General features: G+C 42.3%; 1 protein-coding gene across 1 annotated transcript; it reads right to left on the reverse strand.

The window, feature by feature from the left end:
* Window positions 1-9605: 9605 nt before the first annotated feature.
* LOC131229142 (probable polyamine transporter At3g19553) lies at window positions 9606-11838 on the reverse strand. The gene is made up of 2 exons (XM_058225023.1): window positions 10793-11838; window positions 9606-10293 (listed from the first exon to the last, which is right to left on the reverse strand). The coding sequence occupies exons 1-2, from the start codon at window positions 11761-11763 to the stop codon at window positions 9756-9758; spliced, it is 1509 nt and encodes a 502-aa protein (XP_058081006.1). The 5' UTR covers window positions 11764-11838; the 3' UTR covers window positions 9606-9755.
* Window positions 11839-12057: the final 219 nt, after the last annotated feature.

Here is a 12057-nt window from a genome sequence, read left to right on the forward strand (position 1 = left end):
GACCCTACATGGATGGGTGGTGGGATATACAGCACATCAAGGTGGGCCCATGAAGCAGGCTGGACGCCCTAGCCTGGGCATCCCTGCCTAGCAGGCCACTTCCAACCGTACCATGGCCAGCTCAAATGTCTATTGGGTCTAAAATTTTTTAGGGTGATACTTTCATAGGTGACCCACACTTTCACAAAATTTCAGAATTTTTGGACACTTATAAATATTTTAATTTATTTAAATGAAATAGACTGTACAGAAAATCGGACTGACCTGAACGTCCCAACGTGGTGGGCCAGTCCGGCCCTTGCTACGGTGTATATAGGGGTCCATTCGATCTGAAATTTTGTAAGTGGGTCCTACCATAGGTGAACCACACCTCCACAAAATTTTAAAATTTTTAGACATTTATAAATATTTTAATTTATTTAAAAAAATTAATCTGTCCTGAAAATCGGACTGATCTGGACACCATATTGTAATGGGCCGGTCCAGCCACCACCATAGTGTGTATAGGTGTCCACTGGCCCCAAAATTTTGTAGGTGAGTCCTACCATGAGTGGGCCACCTCTCTGCAAAATTTTATAATTTTTGAATACTCATAAATATTTTAATTAAATTAGGAATTTCAATCTATTTAGGAAGAGATGTTGCTATCCATGCATTGTTTACCCAATAAGGTGGGCCCAAACTTCATTCAGGAGAAGCAAATGGAGGTTTAGTATTTTTTTCATAAAATGCAGTAAGGTAGGGTCCACAAAAGTAGCCCATCCCTTAAAGAAACCAAGCTGAAGTGTATGTTATCCCTCCATACATGTGAGCTGGATAGCCCAACAAGGTGGATCGCCCACCCCTATGGACCTCCTTTTTGGGTACCATTTCATGGGCCATCTAAGGTATGCCCCACCACACCTCAAGGTGGGGTGTACATCTTTTCATTACACCCTATAATTATAAAGAAAATAATGAAAATCATGATCCAAAAATCCATGCCAAAGATTGAACATGACAGTCCATGCAACAGTCCAGATTTCTGGACAGCAATACATGGCTGGATACATCAGCATATATCTCAATAATTTTAGCCATATAAAGGGTGTGTGGCCTTCCTCAGTGGGTCCCACATATGTCTATATCACAGACTAAGACTAGGACACTTGCATGCATTGATTAAGGTGTCCAAAGATCATGGAGTTGGGAGGTAAGGGCGTCCCACCTTGCTGGATTTTTTTTTAATTATTATTTTGGGACATCCCAGGCCCACTAAATGCGCCAGACACACATCATCATCCATACATCAGAGAAAATAGAAGAAAAAAAGAAAGTAATCCGGCCATGGGGGGTAGGGCCCCGCCACTAATGGGCCCTCCCAAGAGTCAATCTCAACTATACAATAATGCTACTTGAACATGCAACATTAAACTAATGCATGCATGATTTATAACTAGAATGAGTGGTTGGGATGTCATTTCAATATAACTTTTAGGGTCTAGATGCCCTTGAAATAAGGTGGATGATATAATACATCATGATGGGGTCCATGGAGAATGGCCCTATCATGTTTCATGATATACATGTAGGATGGGCCAAAAGGCTATATCCATGGGGTCAAATGGGGTCCCCACCATGGATTGGTGGGCCCCATATGATCCACACAAAAGAAATAAGAAGATTTTAAGGGTAGAAAATTAGATCAGCAAGATCATAGTTACTCACCTTAAGATCTCTATCAAAACTCCACTCCAAGCTTCTAAGGGTCCAAGGAAGCAAGATGAAGGGTTGAGATAGGTTTTTAATGGAGGGATTGAGGGGAAAAAGGAGGAGAAGGGGTTGGAAAAGAGAAAAAAAGGGACTGGATTTTATTTTTTTTGTAAGAGAGAAAGAATGAGAGAAATGAGGGAGGAGAGAGATGAATGAGATGCATTTGCTAGCAAGAAGGGAGTTTTATTCAAAGTGATGATTACATTTGCTAGAAAAGAGGATGTGATGGTCTCTCTCTCCCTAGAAAAGAGAAATTTCAAAAAATTTCAGATTGAGGAAGAGAAATTGTATGGGGAAGAAAAAAATCTCATGATGACTTCTAGAAAAGAGAAAAAGAAAGAGTCATGATGAGTTTGGAGAAGGGAGTCCATCATTGCTAGAGTAGGCCATATGTCATCATGAAAATGGTGATGTCATCACCATTGGCAAACGTGCACATGGGGAAACGTGCAAATCATGTGAGTCCCACCAAAAATGCGATCAATGGTCCAAAAGATGTGTTACCCATAACTTTTGATGGACACGTCGGATTTTCGCACGAGACGTGTCGTTGGAACTGCGACGACGATGGGGTCGCAATGGCATAACTCTCAGGTCAATCCGAGTCGGGTCTATATGACCGAACTCAAGGGTAACCGCAAACACTATCCGAAGGTCGCGAGTCACCGAAATTTGACCGCAGGACCGCGGCACCAAAATGAATGAAATGCATACTTACACACGCACATATGCGAACTTGGGTCAGGTCTCACAGATATCTACCGTATTCAACTCGGCTCAGTGCTGAGTCGACCCAACTGATACTTGTGACCAGTTAGACTCGATCCCGATTAATCTAGGCTAAACTGAGACTTGGATCGGGTCAGGCATGCTAGTTGAGCTCGGGTCAAGTCTATTTCAAAACTGAGTTAAGTTAGGTTAGCCCTAACTCAGTTCGACTCGACTCGATGCCCAGTTCTATCTAGAAGGAGACTAATATGATCGTACGTCGCATCACATGTAATAAGTATAAGCCATAACCAGTTATGGCTTCTAGTTAGAGGTGGGCACCGGACGACTCGATTTGGCTAACTCGACTCATCTGACTCGTTTAGATCCGACTCGACCCGAACCGAATGGGTGAGTCAGGCTTCGCCCAATTCGAACTCAAACCGAGTTGATTTGAGTTACCTAGTAACTCGACCCGACTCGATCCGAAACTCGATCTAGTTAGACCCAACTCGATCTAAAACTCGACTCACTCCCTCCCTCCCTCATCCTCCTCATCTTCTAAGCCCTACCTCTCTCTCTCCCTTCCTCATCCTCCTCATCTTCCAAGCCCGGCAACCACCCACCACCGTCACCCTCCTCCTCCTCCTCTCTCCTCTCCACTCCCTCCCTTATCTCTCAATCCGACTCAGTGCCAACTCAACCTGCCTCGATACTTCTGACCGAATCAGACTTGGTTTGGATCAATCAAAGCCAGACCAAACTTGGATCGAGTCAGGCATGCTGGACTCAGTATCGAGTCGAATCAAGTTTAGGCCAAGCCTATTTCAAAACCAGATCAAGTCGAGCCAGCTCTAACTTGGTCTGACTCGACTCGTTGCCCAGCTCTACATGTAGGTTTAACCCTACACCAGGGTAAATGCATGCAAATGGGTAATATGAGATTTTGACGTTTACAGCTCCACAAGAATCCAAGTGGGGAAGAAGTAAACTTGATGGGGCCCACCGTGACGTGGGCATCTTATCCAAACCATTTATCCATTTTATTAGGTCATTTTGGGACAAGTGCCCAAAAATGAAATGAGGCAAATCCAAAGCGCGTGTGGACCACACCAGATACTACTAGGGAATTGAACACCTGCCATTGAAAACGTCTTGATCCAAAGCGCGTGTGGACCACACCAGATACTACTAGGGAATTGAACACCTGCCATTGACCTTGTGGATGGATTGGACAAAGAATAAACATAATTGCGGAACTTACACAAATTTCTACTTTTAATGGTGGACGTTATTATTCCGTGTTCCCCGCAATGTGTTACACTTGAACTTACCATCTGGCTCATTTTAACGCCCTAAAATGAGCTGGTAAAACGGATGGACGGCATTGATCAAACATATATACATCTTTCAAAACAGATGGACGTAGTGGCTTTGTCAAAGACATCTCTGTGCGCCCCCACACAGCCCTGACCACAGCAATCCGCTTCCCAAATCAAATATCGGAGAATCAACGAAATCTGATGCGGTTTGCTAAGTATGTACGTACGTGTGAAGGTACGTATCACTCCAATATATATGCCAACATGAATCCAGGTACAAGATCAAAGCCGTCCATCAGGTGAGTCCCACCATCTAGATGTCATTTCCAAAAAAAAAGGCTGGTCAACATATCAGGTCGGCCACTATCTCAGAAACAATTGGACGGCTTAGAAATTTCGGCCAAGTTGTTTCACTCGTACCTACTATTCATTAATCGTTGCCCCCCTAATATTTGATTTTCCTACGGTTGGCATCCCATACTCATTGTTCTTTGTGGCGTGGCCGGCCTCACCAATAGATCTCACGGATTTTTTATCCCATGCCCTGAAATCGAGGGTAGAACCTGGTGGACGCAGTGGATTTTACCTATACAACATGGTGGGCCCCACGATCTTGGATGTTTTACGCGCTGCCTAAAAAAAGGTGTTGCACCGGACCCGGTCGTCAATGGCGTGCGGTGCGGTCTCCAACCTACTACACGCTAGCGTGTATGACTGGAATCTTATAAAGCAGCCAAACACTGTGGGCCCCACATGCTGCACATGCACGTCCGTCAGGTGCTCTGCTCCATGTTAGGACATCAGGAAAAGAAAAGCCGGCCAGATCCACACCACAGGGAACAATGGAGTTGGGACGCCAGCCATAGGTTTATTTGTGGGGCCACCATGGTGTATATCTTTCATCAAAACCGTTCATCTGGTGTATTTCAATAGGATGGAAGGAAGATAAAAAGATCAGCCTCATCTAAAAATAAGGTAGGCCACACGGCATGAGCTTAGACATTTTAGTGGCAATTTTACACTCTTCCCTTTGGTATGGGCCATGTCATTTTTTTATAGGACTAATCTTTTGTTTGTGTGGTGAATATAAGGGTTCTCACTTGATGGATGGAGTAGATTTCATGTATACAACATGGTGGGCCATACAGGTTCGGTGTTTCACCACCCGTGTATACCCAGTGACGTATAGGATCCGGCCTCCATAGTACTAGGGTCAACGGCCAGGCTGGCTAGGCAGGCCGGGCTTGACTTGGTATCAGACCCAGGGACCGGGCTCGGGTTTAAAAGTTTATAAACGGGCCGGGCCTAAACTAAAAAGTCCAAACGCCCATCGGCCGGTTACAAAGGTCCGTTTAAGAGTGCCAACTAGATAAGGTAAGGTAACAACTTGGACGCGGATTGCGTACTACCCCCGCCCGTCCCTAGCTCCGAACTGGCAGTTCTGTGGGCGGGCCCACCGTGATGTATCTGTACATCCAAGCCGTCAATCCCTTTTCTCAGATTATTTTAAGGCATCGAAACAAAAATGAGGCAGATCCAACGCTCAAGTGGACCAAGGCATCAAAACAAAAATGAGGCAGATCCAACGCTCAAGTGGACCACACCAAATAATAAGCTTGGTTGCATTAAAATGCACAAAGCATTAAATGTCAGTTGCATTAAATGCAAGAGTCATCTGTGGTGTGGTCCATTTGATCGTTGGATCTGCCTCATTTTTGTTTTGATGCCTTAAAATAATCTGAGAAAAGGGATTGACGGCTTGGATGTACAGATACATCACGGTGGGCCCGCCCACAGAACTGCCAGTTCGGAGCTAGGGACGGGTGGGGGTAGTACGCAATCCGTGTCCTAACAACTTAGGCCCACCTCGATGTATGTCTTGTATACGCTGTCTATCCATTTTGTCAGCTCATTTTAGGGCATGGTCCAAAAAATGAGGCAGATTCAAATGTCACGTGGACCATACTATAAGAAAATAGAGGTGATTGAAAGCCCATCATTAAAATTTTTGTGGGGCCATTGTGATGTTTATTTGCCATCCAACTTATAATCATACTGAGGGAAAACATAAATAGTAGCTTGATCCAAAACTTTTGTGGCCCTTAAAAGCTTTTCAATGGTAGGAGTTCAATCCCTCTTGCATGGTCCACTTGAGTTTTGGATTTAGATTTAGATTTATTTATTTATTTAGAGCATGTCCTAACATGAGGTGGCAAAACGGATGACATCGATATACAACACATACATTGAGGTGGGCCCAACAGTCAGGGCATCATCACCTATTAGGATGTTGATAACAAGAAAGGAGAGAAGGGGTTGATGGCTAGGGTGGACGTCACTACAGTGTTTCCAGGTGTCACCCCATGTTAGGCCTAGGAACCAAAAATCAGCCCTCAATGTTTCAAGTGGACCACATGATTGGAAACATTATACAGGGCAATGCTCACCATCCAAACTGTTTCCCTTAGTATGGCCCACCTAAATCACGGAAGGGCCTGATTCTTAGGCCCATGCATAAATATTGGTGTGGCATCTAATGGTTGGAGTGGATTTTATATAATCATCACAGTGCGCCATTTAATAATCAAGGGTGGATGTCTTTCTTACAATTGTTTTCTTTGGTATGGCCCACCTAAATCACAACTAAGCTTGATTTTTTCGCCCTTAGCCTAACATGGGATTACACATCTAATAGTTGGAGTAGATCTCACATGTGATGCATGTGTACAAGACTATTAAACTATGGACAAGCTATCCTCATTATTATTTTATCTTATCCAAAAGACATGCCAACATAACTTTGTTTAACAAATCACAAACAAGTTGTCTGTGCCAACATAACTTTGTTTGAATCCAAACAGCTCCTAAATAGATTATCCTGACCATCTGATCTCTTTACTAACTGTTCGGAACTAAGTACCATGCACCTACAGCCATCAGATCAGCAACAACCTGGATCAATGAACTCTGGTCCATGTGTGTAGGAACTCAGGGACGCAGGACACCATACACACCCTCATGAAGAGGATCATGTAACATATTCTAACTATATAAAACCACAAAATCAGGATAATATGAACAATCTACGGTCGGTAATACTTCAAATCACATTTACTGATATCAGTAAAGAAGAAGAAAATCATCCTAAGAATTATGGTTCAAGCATCTAAAGCTTCAAAAGCGTCGAACTAGATGGACTCAAAGAGTTCATGGTTTTAATGCACTACTTCTATAGAAAACCCGATACAATGTCATCACTTCCCTAAAAATGTCCATCATTTCCAATATTTATTTGAGACTTGTCTTCCACCTGAGTTGATGCATTCAAAATCGACTTTCTTTTTAATCAGTTATCAAACCATGGACAATCAATCTCTAGTACAACCCAGACTTCTGCTACGGAGGTCGATAGTCCAATTAGAATCTGAAAAGTCATGAACACTTGGCTGTATCATTAAAAACTAAAACATCAGCATCCGTTTTTCATCGATAATCAATCCTCTGCTATTTCCCCGAGACAATTCAAGAAATCATTCCTCATCGCAGCTGGTTAGTTATAGCAGTCTTCACTATACTCCCCTATCATAAAATGCATAAAATGTCACAAGTATAAAAGGCTACAAAGCAGGAGCATGAGTCCGAAGCTTAATTCGAATCAGGAGCGGTAGCACATGGTTAGAAGAATCCTGCTGGGAAAAGCATAAAGATGATTCGCTCATATACTCGGTTCCTGAGTTCCTGCACTTGATTTGGCATAAGCAGTCATCTCGATTGTAGAGAGATACACATGAGACATACATGATGCATTCTCCATATATCTCCACAAGGCTCCAGATTGCGCTGGTAATAAAGCATATATGTTCTCATGAAGCTCACCTCAAAATTACCTGATCTCATTTTCACCCTCCTTTATAAGCTTTCATACCCATGCCTATTATCTCCTATTTCCTACTATAAATACTAAGAACCTTCTCACCACAACCACAACCCCATCTTAGATACCATACTTGCTCTCGATATTCTTTAATAAATCTCAATGACTATTTACCTATAAAGACTTCCCACGAGCATCCCTGCAGTGAAAATCTACGACCCATACAAGTTCATTTAGAACTTCCCAGTCTGAACCTTCCAAATTCCTCTATACTCAACCCGAACCGACCCAAATACATGTGATTTTACCAATCCAACCTAACCTGACCCAATTTTGCTCCACCCGTTTCCAATCTGATTTCAAATCGGGTTAGCATTTCCAACTCGAATCCTACCTGAGGTTGTTGACAACTCAACCTGAACTTCGTCTGGGTCAATTAGGTTTGGTCAACCCAAACCCAAGTTGCAGCCCTACTCCCACCCTCTTTGAGATTGGGGTAATCAATGAAGCTCAGTTCGTAAATGCTACCCACTCATTAAGCTCGACAAATACTTCCACCAGCTTGTTATTAGTGTAGTAACAGAAAAGCAATAATGAAATCCTACTTAAGACATCTTTCTCCTCAAAAGCCCTCCAACTCAGCATGATCATATCCAACAAAAAAAAAAAAACATCTGAAATGATTAGGCAAAGGAATTTCTTCTACAATAATTAGATGATCTCTCATTTGGTCTGAATTCAGGGGCTGTTCCTTCGAGGTTTGAAGTGAATGGAATGGAATGCGCTCTGAAGGGTCATCCTAAAGGGGTTGACTATGTATATTGTCCGTGGGTTTTTGTCGAGAGCGTCACTAACTATTGTGTTTTGCCATTCCTGTTGACCTTCTCCTTGTTTTAATAAAATATCTTTGCTATTAAAAGAAAAGAAGGGGAAAAAAAAACCATCTTGAGGTTGAAAGTTCGAAAAGGAAAGATCTCGGAGGAAGAAATTGAATCCCTCATCACTCCCTTGGTGGACCCTGCCCTAAAGCCAGAAACTAAATGCTTTTAAATGCAGTTGATCCTCCAAGCATTATCAAAACAATCCCACCCAAGGATCACTCCAAACATATTTAATCAAAACAATCCCCACCCAAGGATCATTCCAAACATATTGATTTGGACCAATCTGATGCAATTTGCAAGCCTTGAATAACTCAAAAGCTCAAAACATGATAGCCAGGTAAACCATGTCAAAAGCATTGGGAAAAATAAGAGATTTAAGGGGCAGAAAAGAAAACAGAAACCACTTGCTGTAGAATATGTGAAAATCTATGTGATCATGTTCAATCTATCCTATCTCTCAAAAAAAGAAAAAAAAAAAATCAATCTACCTTCCTACTTCGAGTTATGATTTGTGCAGTATTAATCTTTGTGACTCACAATACATTAGCAACTACAATCACCAACAAATAGATCTGTTAGGCGGTTATCCCATTATTGTTCTCTGGTAAGGCACCATGAGAAAAAACACAACCATGAAGAAAAGCAGCACTGACATTTCCTTTTCTTTTATTTTCTTTAAGTGAAACAAACTTACAATTGAAGATGTATCATATGCAAACAACACTTACGGATGGAATTTTGATTAGGGTTGAAGAGCCTGAATGAAGAAAGAGGGGAAAAGACCTAAAAGGGCTTGGATAGATGTTGTCAAAAGAGACATGGAGGCTTTTTCACTTACTGAAGATAGGGCTTTATGAATTTTGGCAAGACAGGAATCGTAATTCTGACCACAAACCGCTCCGACAAGGCGTTGACTTTGATGGTGATCATCATCATCATGATAAAGATGCTGACAACAGCTCTAAGAACAAAATTCTACAAGGAAAAGCCTATCATCATGCTAATATTCATTTCAGAACTAATATACTACTTGTGATCTATAAGAAATATTCAGAGGACCGCCCGTAAGAATGAAGCGTGGAAAATGAAATTAAGGTACAATGCAGTGTCCAACTAATAATGGACTCTCAATGGGCTACAAATTACAATCACAAGCTTAGAAGCCATCGTGCATACAATATCTTAACATCATATAACATAAAAGGCAAAGCCTTCCTACTCCATTTTCAAGACACCCTCCGATGTGATTTCAGAAGCTTGCAGTTCGTTCTTAATGTCTGGCAACTCCGACAGAAGGCTCACGGAAGCCTCATCGATAGCTTCCTTGTGTTGTTGATGCACGATAGGCAGAGTTTCTACAACATTTTCTGAAGGCATGGATGCAGTATTAAATCCGACCCACTTCCTAACCTTTGCATGTTCTATAGTAGGATACAAGCAAAACCCAAGTATAATAACAATACCACTCACGATAAATGTCTTGAGAGAAGCCAAGCACATAACAAGGATAAGCAACAAAGAAGGAGGTATACAAAGAGCTGTTGCCCCAAACGTTTGTAGCGGAACCTTGTATGGTCTGTGAAGATCTGGCTTCTTTATTCTCAGTTTTAAGAAGGCTGCAAATTCGAGAAGCATTCCCATAGAGTAGAGGAAGTTTAGGAATTCAATAATCTCTTGGAAGCTCATCGACGACAAGAACACGACCCCAGTTGCAGAGAATAATATGCTAATGGTGGGTGTTCCGTATTTTGATCTACAAGCAATTGTATAGATGAATTCATTATGTTTTGCTTGAAAAGATCTTTATTCAAAACTAAATAGAGTGAAGAATTTTGCTAGTATCGGTCACCATGTGCCATTCGACTACTGTTGTCTGCCTCTTGTGCCTCACCATGTCGTGATCCAAACCGTTCATCTAGTAGGCCGCACAATGGATGTATGAATGGAAAATTTTCTAATTAATCAGAGCACCTAAAAGGTGTTGAATTGTGCACCATTGTTTACAAACCTTTTGTGTGAGTGATCAGGATCTCTAACAAATGAGACTTTTTATATGCGGCCCATCCACAGTGGGACATACTACTAGATGAACAGTGTCTATTATCACCTTGTAACTAACAAGAAAAGAGCAATATTTGAGAGCTACAAGAGCAGTGTTTGTGCTAATGATTGATTGCAGCAACAAGATATAATGATTTCCATTCAATGACATTAGCCTAATGAACAAAAAATCAACAGATGGAAGTACTGACCTCAAAGAGAAAATCGATGGCAGCATTCCCATCTCACTCATTCCAAGCAGTTGGAATGCATCGCTGCTCATCTCTGCCTCAAACAACCCCATGTTTGACATTGCTGATGCCGCTTGAATCCACCACTTCAACCACACACCACCAATCAACATCCCAATCTCTGCAAAGTACCCATCGCTCCATTCACTCGAAGGAACATCCAGAGCTCCTGTCCCTGCAAGAAGCGGTACCAAATACGAAGCGACAACTACAACGACCGCCCCTAGAAGCGCCTTAGGAAACGTCCGGCTCGGATTCTCAACCTCCCCTGCCAACGTACTCGCCTTGTCCCAATAATTCAAATTCCAAAACATGCTATTGAAGTACCCCCTCCAATTCACATTCCTAAAATCCACAACCAACCATTGTTTTGGCCTAATTCGAGGAATTGAAAGAACACCCATTACCACAAACGGGCAAAGGGAGAAGATGGCAAGCCCAACAGCCGAGAACCCAACAATATTCAATCCCCTATAATTCAAATACGTCAACGACGCGGTAATTCCCAACAAGGCAGGAATTCTGGCGATGGTCTGATTGAAAATTGGAAACGAATGCTTCAAATAATCAAGAAACAGTACCGGATAAAGCGCGTTGTCCATGACGCCGCTGAACCACTTCCAAAAGCCTTCCTGAAATCCCCAGAAGGGGCCGAAAGCGGCCGATATCCAGAGAACGTAACCGCCATTCTCAGGGAAGCTTGTGGCGAGCTCGGCAGTCACAAGAGCTTCTGGAATGCTCCAAATGAGAGGGAAAATGAGGAATCCAAGCAAGGATAGGAGGGGGCCTCCACCTGCCTTGACTGAATCTTCTATCCCAAAAGGCCCTCCTGAGACTTCATAGAAGATGAGGGCTATCAGGGGCAAAACTGTCAATTTGGGGCTTGATTTTGTGACATGGGTATCATTTCCCTCCAGTTCTGCTTCACCCATCTACAGTTCAGATTGGGAAAAGCTCAGAGCTGGTTTGAAGCTTCAACCAAAAACTTCATGAATCTATTCCCATTCTTCTTCGAAGAAGAAGAAATGGGTTGTTGGGATTTTTTTATTTTTTTATTTTTTTGCGGAGATTTTGAGAGAGATCTGTTTTGGGTTATTGTGCTTTTGGGACGGAGAAGCAGATTGGCTGGTGTAGCATCAAGTTCTGTGAGTCCCGTATATGTTATATCCAAACCGTCCATCCATTTCGTGAGATCGTCTTAAGGCTTGAGACGAAAATTTAAAATT

Source organism: Magnolia sinica, chromosome 16, assembly GCF_029962835.1.
Source record: "Magnolia sinica isolate HGM2019 chromosome 16, MsV1, whole genome shotgun sequence".
In the NCBI taxonomy this organism is placed as follows: domain Eukaryota; kingdom Viridiplantae; phylum Streptophyta; class Magnoliopsida; order Magnoliales; family Magnoliaceae; genus Magnolia; species Magnolia sinica.

What these genes read in the sequence shown, in the direction of transcription:
- LOC131229142 (XM_058225023.1), bottom strand. Translation starts at nt 11,763, where the DNA reads ATGGGTGAAGCAGAACTGGAGGGAAATGATACCCATGTCACAAAATCA. An exon ending in CCATCGATTTTCTCTTTGAG is followed by an intron (nt 10,294 to 10,792) that starts GTCAGTACTTCC and finishes AATTGCTTGTAG; the next exon opens with ATCAAAATACGGAACACCCA.